Source organism: Lytechinus variegatus, chromosome 6, assembly GCF_018143015.1.
Source record: "Lytechinus variegatus isolate NC3 chromosome 6, Lvar_3.0, whole genome shotgun sequence".
Taxonomy (NCBI): Eukaryota; Metazoa; Echinodermata; class Echinoidea; order Temnopleuroida; family Toxopneustidae; genus Lytechinus; species Lytechinus variegatus.
This window is the reverse complement of record NC_054745.1, coordinates 4,632,824-4,648,271: the sequence shown is the minus strand read 5'-3', so window position 1 is coordinate 4,648,271 and position 15,448 is coordinate 4,632,824. Positions and strand designations below refer to the sequence as shown.

Genomic DNA, 15,448 nt, shown 5'->3' with positions numbered 1-15,448 from the left:
TTACCCCAAGACCAAAATATGTACATACACACCAACATTCAACCCCTCCACCGTCACCCTTCGGCTTGGTAAGCATCTTCATTCAGATACTTGGTGCATTGAGATGCGAGGACAAACAGAAGATCTGTTCAAAAAGGGTCTGAATTCAAGAACTAATCCAATGCAAAATAATGCACTGCTATTGAGTTTTGCACTAGCGCTAGTCTATATATCAGACAAATCTGAACTCATAAATTCTGACATTTTCACCCATTTTTTCACTGTTCCTGCAGCCAGATTTTTTGGAGCATACCCCATTCTTAATTCTTATACATAAACAAAGGTCTGGAGAAAAAATCATGCTTTTGTCCACCGTGTCCACAAGTAGGGCATTTTTGACGCTAACAGACCAGACTAATCATGTTATTACCAATGATATACCATCGGTCGGTTTGGATTCGGTTACGCATGTGTGACTGTGACGTTGCAATGCGATTCACGAGTCGGTCATTTCTTGAAGTGGTTGCTGTCAAAAGTGTCATTCATCAGTCTGCTAGAGTAGAGTTTCGACGGCTATTGTTTCTATTGAAGAAATGAAGTTACATACACAGATATGACAGAGGAGATTCTCCGGATTATGACACCGAAAGGAAGAAATATCATTAACAAAGAAGTTGTTGTTAATAAATGAGGCTCTCCGATTCTTATGACAGCGAAAGGAGGAAATCATTAGTCCAGGGACGGACTCAAATGAAGAGGATCGGCAGTAACAATGTGAGTATACCAATATTAAACTTTTAACATTATTTCATTTTATTTTATTTTATTTATTTCAATTCACTTATTTATTTATTAATTTTCCAACAAAATTTATAATGCAGTAATTACAATAGATAAAACACAACACCAGAAAAGATAAATGACATAAATATTCAAATAAACCTAATATGAAGAATATCCACTTGATACAGAAGATAATATTTCCAGTTTGATAATAACGATATGCAAGATATGTTGGGCAAATGGAGTGGCCCACTGATAAGCAAAGCTTGTAAAGTGTGGACCACTCAATATCTCAATAGATAGACCACTCAATAGATATTTCCATATCTAAGAAACAGACATAATTCAAGTGATATACAGTTGCATGAATTTCAGAACATTGTCAAATATTGAACTTAATTAAATGACGTGTTCGTAAGGTACAATATGCAGTTTCTATTATAGGTTTACGTGACGTTTTAACAATAAATGACTCAATAATGAACGTTGATATAGTGATCGTGTATCCTGTCGACCTACAGTCATGACAGTAACCCATTTCAATGAAGTCTGTTACACTAGAAATAACAGTTTAAAAACAAACTCTAGTGTTGTAAAGGATATTATATTTTGGGTTAAAATCTTTACTTGAATGAATAATAAAGTGAAATAAAGTGTAGTGCAAAATAATGTTGTTTTACAAAACTAATGACCACACCTTGCATTTTACACCAGTGCTAAACTCCATGGATGGAATTCTAATAGCCATAGATAAACATGCATGGGTTGACAAATAGACATGTTAAACCACACTCCTATGGAATTAAATTCTGAATTAGCACTTCATTTTTTAGAGTGTATATTGTCTTGTGTTCAATCACAGTGGTGTAATTTTGAAACTTGATGGTGTGCCCGTTTCAGAACACCGACAGGTAACACAATAGTTGCTCCAGTGTAGTCAAGTTGTGTAATACATGTAATAAGGATTTTACAGGTGCACAGCAAAAACTATGGCGTTAATAGGTGTTTTTTTAAAACCTATAGGTGATATCACATCACCTTTGGTTGTTAAATTTATACTCTTTTGTGTTATGTTTAATCTCTAGGGTGTGATCTTAACACCTCAGGGTGTGGTCCAACCGGTGTAAGTTTTAACACCACAGTTTTTACAGTGTGGGGGTATTTTGGATAAATCGCTTTAAAAAACATTATGCCTATTCTTTGTTATAATTATTATCATCATTTATTGTTTATCAATAAAAGGCGTTACCTCTTAATTTTTCATTTGTATGTCTATTTTCATTGGTATAAGCCTATAAGGAAATCTTGAATAATCCTTCCCCTTTCCTATGCTCCATCGGTTTTTTTAATCTTGTATCCGCCTCTCTTTACATTTATAGTGACTCGGTTGAATCAGATGTTTTCAAAGGTCTTCATAATTTTTCTACTAATATAGTTACTCGGTTGATGTATAGGGCCTACATTCTAAAGTATATAGCCTTGCGCTTTTTAAAATCTAGATTTTAGAAGTAGGACGAAAACTTGCTATGTTATTTTAGAAGAAGTACTAACCTTTATATAATATCTAAGAATAAAACTTTGAAAAACACCCTCGACCAAATTGTAAACTAGAACTAAAATGATGACAATATCATGAATATGTTTTTTTTTATCAGAGTGTATACGGACAATCATATGGGCATATCACATTTTTGTGCCTAACCAGGTTACCTTTATCATCATTATTATTACAATATTATATAAAGGAAAAGAAAATTGTCATACTAGAAAACAGTGGACAATATAAATGAAACCAAAAATGCAAACGCTATGAACAAAACAAATAGAGCATGAGCATTCACTTTAAAAAACGAAGAGCTAATTAAGCTCTTAAAGAGCGCGTATAGTGATTGCACTTCGGAGTGCTGATATTTCTCGTTCAAATTTGAACTAGACAAATCAGCACTCCGGAGTGCAGTCACTATACACGCTCTTTACGAGCTAAATTAGCACTTCGTTTTATAGAGTGCTACTGGCTATGTTGAAATTTTATCATAATTTTATTAGGTATAGTTTTATAAAATTATTTGACCAACGTGTTGCATTTTTGGCAACGGAATCAGGAAGCACTTTAACCAATTTAAGACTATGAGTGATGCTATGCAAAGCGCATGTAGTATACTGTGCTTAAGATATATTCCTATGGCAATATTACTTGTTCGAGTTTATATTAACCTACAACAAGACATTATCACTTTCGATTGGTTTGATTGATATGTATTTAGACTGTCTGTACAAAAACTGTTGTCTTGTACTGTCCTGTCTCTTGTTTTGTCTTGTCTTCTACGTCTTGTCATCCCCTCTCTCTGTTTTTTTTCCTGTCTTGCGCAACATATCCTTTACAACGAAGACCTCTTTGTGTGAAAAGCTTTGCATTTGTTCAGTTATTATGTTTCTGTCAATATGATTTCTTTTTCTCTTTTTCTTTCCTGTAATACATGCATGTACGCATATAGTAAGTCGACTATAATTTCTTCTTTTCCAAGGGGGGTCCACAATTTTACAAGCTTTGCTTTTTAGTGGATCCCCCTCATTTCCATATCCATTTATGCTCTATATTATACTGTTGTTTTTTTACGAAGTAAGAATGCCCTTCTGTAAAATTGTATTTGATTTGTATTGTTTTATATTACTTTGTATTATTTTTGAATGGAAATGAAATAAAATAATTGAATTGAAAAAAATTGAATTAAAAGGGCACTCATTTTAGCGACAGTCTAGGATTGAGCCGAGGAACGAGTTTGAAAGGGGGGGGGGGGGGGGTGGAATTGCCAGGTAGCCATAATTTATATAAATCACATCAGATGATATTTTTGTTAACGTTTTGTACACGTTTATTGAAAATAAATGAGGCCCCGCTCCCGCTTTCGAACCCCCTGTGGGTAGGGTGCATTTTTTATGGAATATCTAGGAATGAGCGAAGAGGGCGCCAGCCGGCAATCGGATATTTAATTTGATTTCGGGTGGAGGAACTTCCATTATGGTTATCATGTTGAGGTATAAAATTCAATGATTTTACCTAAAAAACACTTCTGGGGCCCGTTGCATATAACTTTTACCATAAAAAACTCTGGCAAATTTGCTGCAAGAGTTTTTTAGTGTATAATTTTTAATGGCATAATTTTGTTTGCCTGAGTTTTTGTTTATTTGCCAGAGTTTATATGGCAAAGGTTTCATGCAATGGGCCCCTGTACTTTCATTTCAGGGGGGGGGGGGGGGTGGGAGAAAGCCAAAATTTTTCAAGGAGCGCAATATGGCGTTGGTTTTAAATTTTATCAAAATTCACTAACGAGAAAAATTCAAGCTTTTTTTTAGACCTGACAATATGAATTTGTGACAGATTTATAATGATATCAACACAGATAATTATAACATTTCAACCCATTTTTTTTGTTGTCCTTGATTTTGTTTTCTATTGGAGGAGGGGGGGGGGGGTAGAGCCCGAACTCCCCCATTATCTCGCCGGTGATGAAGACTGCAGTTTCAGTTTTCAAAGTGATACTCGTGTTAAGTTTTATGCCACTTCCTGAAGTAGATAGATTAATGTTGGTCATTTTGAAGGACAAGTCCACCCCAACCAAAGGTTGAATTGAATAAAAATAGAAAAATCAAATAAGCATAACACTGAAAGTTTAATCAACATTGGATGTAAAATAAGAAAGTTATGACATTTTAAAATTTTGATTAATTTCACAAAAGAATATGCACATCCTGGTGGGTATGCAAATGAGGAGACTGATGACGTCATCCACTCACTATTTCTTTTATATTTTATTATATGATATCGGGAATATTCACTTTTTCTCCTCATTGTCAAGTGAAACAACGATTAATTCCTCCCTGAACATGTGGAATGAGCAATGTTTTATACTACATGATTAATATGATTAATATTATTTAGTTCAGTCAAGTTGTTGCTTATTGTCAAATCTATAAAAAATGAAATATTGTATAATACAAACAATAAAAAAAAACAAAAGAAATAGTGAGTGACGGACATCATCGACTGTCTCGTTTGAGTTGTGCATATCACTGTTTTGTGAAAAATAAACAAAAGGTTAAATTGCTTATGTGGTTTACGGTACACCATGTGGAGTGTTATAAATACAGTGGATAGAAGAAGAGAAGAAATGGATAGGCGAGAAAGTGGAGATTTGAGAGTAGAGTATTTTTTCTTGAAAGTAGTCCTGAAAAGGACTGTAAACCAGGAGGAATGTTGAGTGAGAACAGCTTGAGTAGTAGAGCTGATGAGGAGATGCTGGCTTGAGTCGGCGAGTAGAGATGATGTTTCGGACAGGTTGACTGTCCGTCTTTAGAAGACTGTCTTCAGGAGACGTCCTGAAGACGGACAACCTGTCCGAAACGTCGAGTCTCTCTACTATTCATCATCTCTATATCAGCTCTACTACTCAAGCTGTTCTTTTACTTACTTTAAATACTTTTCTTATTTTCCGTTATTTGTTGTACCTAATTGTGTATTTTCTTTTCGTTTGATCCTCCCATACATTGTGCTTACTTCCTTGCTTCCGTTTTTTCGTTTAGTTTCTTTCTTTCTTTCTTTCCCTCCTCCCTCCCATTTAGGGTCAACGAACTTAGATCATATTGGGGAATGAACATGGAAATCTTAACCAAAGTTTAAGTTTTTGAAATGTCATCATAACTTAGAAAGTGTATGAACCTCATTCATAAAACATGAGCATAAACTGATCAAGTATTATTGAACATCCTGCCTAAATTTCAAATCACCAAGATCAAAGGTAATCAAGGGAAATGAACTTTGGCCATGTTGGGGGCAGTGGCGTACCCAGGATTTTCCAAAGGGGGGGGGGGCAAATTCGTCCGCCAAAAAATTGACAAGCCCCCCCCCAAAAAGTCTTCAAGTTCAAAAGAGGGAGCCACTTTTGTGGCTCGTCATGGATCAGTTGTGACTCGTCGTGGGGGGGGGGGGGGCAGGGGACCGTCCCTTGCATGAGTTGTGACTCTTCAGGGGGGCAGTATGCCCCCCTAGGTACGCTAGTGGTTGAAGGTATTTGTTGATTTCCATCATAACTCTGAGAGTATATGAATCTAGTTAATGAAACTTGGACATAAGAGTAATCATGTATCAGTGAATATCCTCCATGAGTTTCAGGTCACATGACCAAGGTCAATGAACTTTCGCTATGTTTGGGGTATTTGTTGAATTGCCATCATAACTTTGAAAGTTTATGGATCTAGTTCATGAAATGTGGACATAAGTATCACTGTCGGTCTTGCACAAGTCTTCGCTCATACGATCAAGGTCAGACGTCATTTAGTTCAATGAACATAGTATTATGTATTGTGTTTTTTGTGAATTATTATTTTATAATCGCTTTCAAAGTCAGCACTGCTGCTATATTGAGTCGCGTAATGCAGGCGAGACTGCCAAAGGTGCTCCACTTGCTTTGTTTGTGTTTGTGTGTGTGGAGGGGGGGGGGGGGGTGGTAGCCAGTGGCCTATGATTTAATTCATCCTAGTCTAACCCCGTCAGGGAAATAAATCGTGCTTGAACCCTGGAAAGACCTTTTTAAAACCCTCCGCAATAGAAACATATTTCCTTTTTAAAGCTAAATTATTTGAGTACAATCAAACGAGCATAAAGATGGAAATTCTATCAAGATCCGTTGTAGAAATTAATCATATCATAACAATTCAAAGTTTCGTTTAGAGTCACAAAAGTAACGGTAGAAAAGCTATGCACAAATGAAGACGGTTTGCAATTAAAGGAAACCGATTTCTCCTATATCGTAAAACTTGCCTTGAAGCCTTGAACATTCAGAAACTACTTCACTGTGATTCAATCCTGTCAATCATGTCAGAGCAATAATAAAAAAATTCTTTTAATGGAATACAACATAAATAGTGCTTCGTTTGACACCCATAGCTTTTCACCTAAGTCAAATATTTTGAAAAATAATTCAAAACATTTAAATTTCATATCCTGTTTGTATCGCATCTAATTTTTTCAAATGAATTTCTAATGTTTTTTTATCAATGTGCACTTCATCACCTCCCCTTCTCGTATGATTTCTCGTTATGTCATCTTTTTATACAAATGAGCCCTCAGTTGCACGACTTTGCCTGTGTTTGTTAGATGAAATCGAAATAGATTGAATAATAGTTACACAATAACGGGAGAAAATAGCATAAAGTGGAAATTATACGATAAATGATTAAAAGTAATAATCTCTTATTCATCTTCAGGTTAGCTTTGTTGATATTTTGTATTTTGGCAACGTCATCACTTTCAACTAATCCCCATTCATACCTTGCTCATTTAACGTAATAACAAACCTTAAAAATGAAATAATTATTAAATAATTTGGGGGCTTCTCTGGAAATATAAGATGATCTTGTTGTAAACTATCAGGACTCTAAGGACATGTTGGAGAACACTTTGAAATAGGCGCCACCTTTAAATTAAAGTAAATGAAACCCAACCCACTTGTTTTACTTGCTCTTGAATAAGTTGGGGAAGCTATACCGGAAGTTCACGGTCACATTAACAGGAAGTGAAAGTATATATATGACTAAGCTAAAGAAACGATTTCGAAATTATTGGTATGTTGCAATACATTTCCAAAATAATTTCGCCATCTATGATTTATTTATTTCACAGAACCCTTGAGATTATATTATATATTGCGGACCAACTCTCTCCATGTCATTGTGTTCAATCCTGGGAAATCAGACGTACCATCCAGCAACGCCAACCAACCGCAGATAAAGAAGTTTCGTCTGTTACTGAGACAGGACGAAAGTATGATTTTATATTGCCGCTAGAGCATGATTGTAGATGGGAAACTTGGTAATCTTTGGCTTTAGTGCTCTACGAAACACAATCAGGATGCCGTTTGGGTGGATACAAAGGTTGCGGGATAGGATCAGTCCCCGATCTGGAGAATCGACACCTTCAACAACGCAGGACATCATGGAAGGCGTTCCTGATAATCTCCAGGAACACTTCAACGTGATCGTCAATGCTGTCAACCACGTTGAGAACTCTGCAGACATCCTCAGTAGTACCTGTCTCAGTGGCATGGTCTTGGTCAAAGAGACGTCTGGAAACTCTGCTCTTGATCAGGAGAGGCTCGGTGACCTGATGGCAGAACGAACGAATTTCTCCCGTATGTTTGTATCGAGTTGGAAAAAGAAGAAACTGTTGCAGATGTTCATTGATGCTTCAGACACTGATACATTGGTCAAGGAGGCGCAGCGGTCATTTGACTTCTACCGGGCTCTGGCAGGAATCTCCTGGAACTACACCGACGAGTCAGATGCAATTTGCCTGAAGCTCGATGAAGAAGGTGGACTGGCAGTACTGGTTGATTGGATGCTGTCCTTTCAGAGCACCAACTTGAATAAATGGGCCACAGAGATAATCTTCAACGTGCTGAACATCCTGCACAACTGCTGTAGGAGGATTGCCGACATTCGAAGGAGCTATCGACGGATCGTCCCTGCGTTGGAGAGGTTGTCCACTTCAGAAGACCTGATCGTCCAAGCGTGCGCTTTCATGACTCTCTCCTACATGGTCGACAAAGAGGAAGCCGACAAGCTCACCACCAATGCTGCCTGCGTGGACAACCTGCTGTCCCTACTCAAGAAGTCTCTGGAAAACGTCGAGCACAAGATCCGGATCACCAGGGAAACCGGTACAGACGCCTTCAGAAGAGGTTTTACTCTGTCTTCCATTGAGCTCGTTCAGGGTATCGAGCAACTCGCAATCAATGACGAGAACAAACGCCTTATCGCCGAGACGGATGGCATCGCAATCCTATCTAGGATGCTGGAAATGGATTGTACATCTCAAGAGAAAAGGCATGCGGCCGAAGGTATCTGGCAGCTTGCGTTTAGGCAGGAGAACAAGGATAGGTTACGAGAAGAGCACGACGTACTCAAAGGTATGATTGAACAGATAAAATCAATAAAAACACGGTTTAAATTTCAATAGATAACAACAATAAGAACGATAATAATGATAATTATGAACAATAATAATAATTAAAGAGTAATTATACCGCGCAAGTACTATAATCATAAATTCTGCAGAGCATAACAAAATGAATGATACATACCATGGAGTATTACCGAAAGATAAGTCTTAAGATGTGTTTTAAAAATACTGTGGGTGATTCCCTTACAGAGCGTATGAATATGTTTCATAATTTGGGAGTCGCATATGCAAATGCTCTCTCACAAAGGGTAGGTTTTGACTTTCCAGAAGGATATTTCACCAAGAAATTCTCCTATGATACAATAATCTAGAGATAGGAGACGACGTCGAAGACCAAGAATAGAAGGAAAACAGATTTTGAAGAAGTACGGAGAAGAATACCTAATGTATAAATTTTCCATGATTGTTTTCTAGTTGAAGATTCTTATTGAATTATAGCCAGATTCCATAAAATGATCTACATTTTTGTACATCCAACCCCCATTTTCCTCAAGTCTTACTTCACTTTATAAACTGACCAAGACATGGTCCTTTGAGAACATTACAGATCGTCAAAAGAACAAGAAATCAGAGAAAGAATACTCCAAGAAGGTCCCTCACATTGGGGCCGGACATACATATTTAATGGAATTGCCATTATGGTTTTAGCTATGGTCATCTGTAAACTGCTGTTAGTCTACCATGGTATAATTAGGCACTTCTTATCAGGACGGTCAAAGAAGAATAGATTTGCTCATAACAATCAGATTTCCCTCAGTGAGAAAAAATGGCATGCATCGTCCCATCCTAATCTATCCGACTTGATAAAGTTGTAGACCTTTAATGAAAATTTTCCAGATCATTTATCAAGTGACACGACGAGACGTACTCTATAAAATGAATTATTTACACAAATTTTGAATTATATTGATGATTAAATTAGAAGTTTAATACTAGAGATCACATTAAGTAGTTCACCTGCGTCATCATTTGAATAATTTAAAAACACCCGCAGCATTAGTAATGCCTTAAAAACACGAAATAAAACAAACAAAATACCTTTTTTCATGTTTAATCTTTCATTTTAGAATTGATAAACCTGTCGTGTGGACCTGACCCTGCCCTCAATCGAGCGTGCAAGGGAGCGCTATTCGAAATCTACAGCTCCAAACTTCCCGAAGAGGTGACCACACCTAAGACAAGTACAGCCTCACAGACGCCCTCTACGACGACTGAAAAACCATCGCAGCATATCATGATAAGCTACAGATGGGAACAGCCTTCAAAGTCTGTCATGAGCGAGATCAAGAACCAGCTGAAAAGCAAGGGTTATAATGTGTGGATGGATGAAGATAAAATGAGTAAGTATAACCCACCCCTAGAATCTTGAGCCCTGAACAAGATTTCTTTCCAAAAGTGTAGATGCTGTCCTAAACCACATAACACAAAGGCTAGCAATGAACGCTAAAATAAAATTGCTTATCAAGATCATCCTTGCATGCGCATTTTGCTCAGCAGACTAATTAGGAACCAATCAAATTATCGATCAATCGCTTATCTTGTGTTGAGTTGACCAGGCTATGACTTTCCTGTTTCACGTGAAGCCGGTGCTTCAGGTGATATGGGTATCATGTGGTCGTATTCTTTTGTGAACTGTATACAATGTGCTAAATGTTAAGCTTGGCAGATGAAAAAAGGCCAACAGAGACCAAATCCACTTATGCAAAATAATGATATAGTTGCAAATCAGAATCCATAATGGTGGAATTCATATTTAAAACCATGATTGACAGAAAGAACTCTGTGACAGAAACTAAATATTTGCGTTTTAATAAATTATCATATTATTTGAAATTTCAGGTGCACCAATTGAAAATAATGATGATAATGATTATCCATCCAATGCGAAGGATGGACCGTAATGACTTCATTCCATATGTCGGAATTCATCTTGAACTTAATGCCTGTCGTAAAGGGTAGAGCGATTAGATAATCCCAACAAACCACAAAGACGCAATCAAGCTAGAGAAAATCAATAATTATCAAAAAGCTTAATAACAAAATTACTTTGATATCGGCAGTTTATTTCCTCTTTACCATGGCACCCCATATTGCAATTGATTTTTCAAAATATTCTTACTGTTTGAGATTTTGCTTTATTTCGATATATGATGATTAAAAGTATGTATATACATTTCTTACAATACTTAAGGTGGCGACATAATTGAGAAGATGGCAAATGCCGTTGAGAACTCCTACCTAATCCTTGCTTGCATCACCGAGGGCTACCAAGAAAGCAAGAATTGCAGAACAGGTTCGTATCGATGGTAGTTCTCATGCTGCCGATTGAAAATCTTTGAACCTTTATCAGACTAAAAATATGTAAGAATCGTAATCCCTGAATTATTTGGGTTGTAAGGAGTAAAATAATAATTCTGTCATAAAGCTAAGAATTAAAAGAAGTAGAAAGGAATTGACAACTTCGTGAAAAAGTGGCTATTGGCAATCTCTTGAAAGCATTAAGTAGCAGTCTGAAAGAATGAGATCTGATGTTTGCTGCGCTTAGAGCGAATTTTATTCCAGGTTAGGAACATAAAGAGTTTGAAGACTTTAGGGGATCAGTCCGGCCATCTGTTTAGAGGGCCATTGTCTTCTTCATGTAATCGCGTTGGATGTCTGCTTGTCTGGTTTGGGGTTATTCCTGCCTTTCAGTATGCATAGGAAGGTTACTTGCTATTCGCGTCCGCTGCCGGCAATCTATTGTCTTCTCTTTGGCTGAGAATGACTTTGGCGGAATGATTTTGTTTCTCAACTTCTCGTTACTTTCCCTAATACTTCTTATCTTTGCCTTGCTTTAAATCCACAGAAGCTACCTATGCCTACGACTGCAACAAGCGCATTGTCCCTGTCAAGGTGAACGAACTTTTCAAGGCGAGAGGCTGGCTGGGAGGTATAACTGCCGGGAAGATCTACTACCCTGTCCGTGCTGTAGACGAGGTGCCCGAACAGCTTCCCAGAATCATTGAGCTCGAGATCGAGGAGGAGCTGCAGAAGAATCCAGATGCCCAAGCAGGTGAGGGCGCCTTAGCTCATTCATAATTCAGTTTAGGGATGTCGCTTTTTGCAGGCTCAAACCCTGCTTGAAGCTGGGATTAAAAGTGAGTCTTTACACATAAAAAAATTGTTTTAAAGTCATTGTATGCTGCCCATCTATTCCAGACCCCTAAAACTCGAGTAAAATGAGTTTATTAATAGTTAGTTTGCACAGCAGACTAAATATCGTAAGTCTTGTTTTCATAATAAATTGAACATAGTATGTCATCATATTCATTATCCTCATCATCATCATCATCATCATCACTGTCATCATCATCATCATCATCACCATCATCATCATCATCATCATCATCACCACCATCATCATCATCATCATCATCACCATCATCATCATCATTATCGTCACCATAATCATAATTTTGAATATCAACATTGTCATTAGTATGGTAATTGTTATCTTCCTTGAGAGCGGTGTTGGCTCAGTCGGTAACGCGTCTGCCCGTCGAACCAAAGATCGTGGGTTCGAGTCCACCCCGGGCGGATGACTGAAGCCAGTGCGTTGTGTGTAAACGTCTCTCCCATGTTTCATAGATGCAGGCTATGTTACAATGGAAAACACTCCGTCCCTCGGATAGGACGTTAAATGGAGGCCCCGTGTAGAAGAGAGTCACCACCTTTGCACGTTAAGAACCCACTGCACTATTCGTATAAGAGTAGGGAGAAACCCCGGTGTAGTGGTCCACCTGCATTCCCCCAATCAGTTATATCGGGAGGAGAGACCTGCGGGTCATAGTGATTCAGTTCGCTTTTCGCCTCCCAGGCACAGGTGACGCCAAACAAATAATAATAATAATAAAAGCGTTGATACATCCGTTTTCCCTGATACCGAGTTCAAGATATAGAACTTCTTTATATATTCTAAACTTTTACTCACCATGATTACGCATGATAATGGAATTATTCATTAATATATTCAATTCGGGGGGGGGGGGGGTCCTTTGCACGTCAACGTCAAGTGTAAACAGAATTATGTCATAACATATAAATATGGATAAACAAATCAAAGTTATCTAAACAATTTTTTAACAGATTGGGTGGATTGAGTTTTATCAGTACTTTTTTTATACTTGATCTTGACCAAGCAGACACTAGGTAAAACGGCGAATATAATCCACCAATTTGTTATGGAATTTTATTTAAACAAAACCCAAGTAAACCAAACCACAGAAACACGAGTAGCATGTGCCAGACGGTTCATATCTGGGCTTACTTTAACCAGAACATCACTCTGTAGGCTTACATTACTATGAACTACTATTCCTTCAAAACTTTCCTTCGATGACAACATTCGATCTTTTGTCAGGTGCACGAATCAGCGGCCAAGTTGAAACGGAACCGGAAGTCGATAGCTGGGATGCACCAAAAGTCCGCCAGTGGCTCACATCCAACGGCGTCAGCTCAACAAACGAGAGTCTGCAGAACCTTACAGGGTTGCAATTGCTGCAGTTGAAGAAGCAGCTCTCAACGGCTCCAGATACTTTCTACCAATCAATGAAAGAAGATCTGAAGGTCCCCTATATGGAGGTACTGTCGCTGGCCGCGGCTCTGGAGAAGCTGTGAAAGGAATAACCTTGTGATCAAAACCTCATGTATTGTGAATCCATGGGCCCGTAATCCCAAGTCTGGTTTAACCTATGCCATGGTCTCTAATTGAGTTAAAATAAAGGGAATTGAAAAATATATATAACAAAATAATGTTTATATGTTCCTAATGTTTTATTAGGCCCTTTTCTTGTTAGTTAATGGTAAAGGAGATCATTTGTGCTATTATTCACAGACAGCTGTGGATGATATGAGTGACAAATGTGTTGATTAATCGAATCTCTGCTGTTGAAGTTACGTCAGTGTCGCACTTAAACCCGAGTTCAGAGCACGGGCAATTGAGTTTATCGCGATAGATATGTGTATATACAAAATGTACTATCAAGCAATAATTTTTAACATTCATACGTCATTATTTCAAGGATTGTAAAGACAGTCGAGAAAGAACGGTAAGGTGCCTTAAACTGGTGTTTCTCTTTCTGACCAGAGTTTTGAAAAACATTCCGTTTTAGCGGGTAGTTTATAGGATTAGCTTTTCGAACTCGCTATTAGCTCCAATGCTTTAGGTTAATCAACCAAATATTACCAACGGCTTTAGGTAATCTCTTGTGGGCCTGGTTTTAAAGAATGTAGTAAGGACGGAAATGCATCGACATTTGGTTCACACATAGATGACCAGGGGCCCGTCGTCTTACAAAGAGTTGTGATTGATCCGATCAATCGCAATTATGGAAAGCCAGCAAAGTCAACTTATAAAATGCATGCTTGTTGATTTTTTTTCTACAGATGATTGTACATTCAAAAATTCATTCCTTTCTTGACAATTTGGTGTACTCTCATTTATTTAAAGAGGACGCTTTGCAAATTTCATGTAGACAAAATTATGACACTGATGGATTTTCATAGAGTTACGATTGATCGAAACAATCGTATCTCTTTGTAAGACGGGGCCCAGATCAGTCATTACTCCTGTGTTAGATTTATAGTGTTAGCTTCAACACTCATGGGTGTTATTACAACACCTTCGGTGTTACATTAAAGGGGAAGTTCACCCTGACAGACAAAGTTTTCAATTATTGGTGAAGGCTTGAGGCAAATCCATCGAAGAATTGTAAAGTTATTGGAATTTTATTTTTTGATTTGTGTGCAGTTTTCCCACATATTGTGTGGCACAAAATAAAAAGAAATTTCACTCACTCATACTTACCCCTTCAAGATCCTTACATTCCTCCTTTTCCAATTCTCTCGTTGCCCCCAAAGTTTGCAAAACCTGGGGTGAAAGATCATTTGTTTACTCGTCCTCTAAACTATGGAATAGCCTCCCTAAAACAATGCTTGACTTCTGAAGCTTTCAAAAATTACCTCAAAACATTTCTGTTCAATTCTTCTTAATTTCTCTTATAATTTCCTTAACAGCGCCTTGAGCACTCTACAGAGTGAATTTGCGCGATATAAGTCTAATTATTATTATAAAACATTGGGAAAAATGATTGTAAATCGACAGACCAGTTCACATCCGTTTCTGAAAAAAATAGTCATCCCAAAAAAGAATTAATTTCCCATTGTTTTCTTAATCTTGGATGGATTTTCCACAAACCTTCACCAATAATCATTAGGCCTATACTTGATTATTATAGTGCTTAACATTCATTTGCTTATTTACTTACTTTAACCTATGGATTTACAGTATAATTACAATTGCTTTTATGGCAGCTGTTACGCGCTCATTCGTTTCAGGAAATAAATTCCTGACAGGTATCCATTTACCTGACCTTGGTCGAGTGTAGCACAATGTTGGTAAATTTTTTAGTATATTTAATATTTCTTATCATTTTTCTGCTATTTTTACAACAAATTTTCGCCAGAAAGAACTCCCCCCTTGGTATTATATTAAAACTTAAATTTGAGCTTTCACAATAAATTTTACATTGTAGTCAATGCAATCAATCGTAAAAGTGGTCTACAATGGTTGTTAGGGTTTGTCTACATTTTTTTCATGAAATCATGGGGTTCTCAGCCTGTTTGTCAGGG

General features: G+C 37.4%; 1 protein-coding gene across 1 annotated transcript; it reads left to right on the top strand.

The window, feature by feature from the left end:
• The first annotated feature begins 423 nt into the window (after positions 1–423).
• On the top strand, positions 424–14,307 carry LOC121416889. Its single transcript, XM_041610416.1, has 6 exons — positions 424–753; positions 7,442–8,726; positions 9,847–10,119; positions 10,971–11,072; positions 11,625–11,831; positions 13,179–14,307. Exons 2-6 carry the CDS (start codon positions 7,619–7,621, stop codon positions 13,433–13,435), a joined length of 1,947 nt encoding a protein of 648 aa, XP_041466350.1. The 5' UTR covers positions 424–753; positions 7,442–7,618; the 3' UTR covers positions 13,436–14,307.
• The last annotated feature ends 1,141 nt before the right edge of the window (positions 14,308–15,448 follow it).

What these genes read in the sequence shown, in the direction of transcription:
- LOC121416889 (XM_041610416.1), top strand. Translation starts at nt 7,619, where the DNA reads ATGGGAAACTTGGTAATCTTTGGCTTTAGTGCTCTACGAAACACAATC. An exon ending in GATGGATGAAGATAAAATGA is followed by an intron (nt 10,120 to 10,970) that starts GTAAGTATAACC and finishes ACAATACTTAAG; the next exon opens with GTGGCGACATAATTGAGAAG. An exon ending in AAGCAAGAATTGCAGAACAG is followed by an intron (nt 11,073 to 11,624) that starts GTTCGTATCGAT and finishes TTAAATCCACAG; the next exon opens with AAGCTACCTATGCCTACGAC.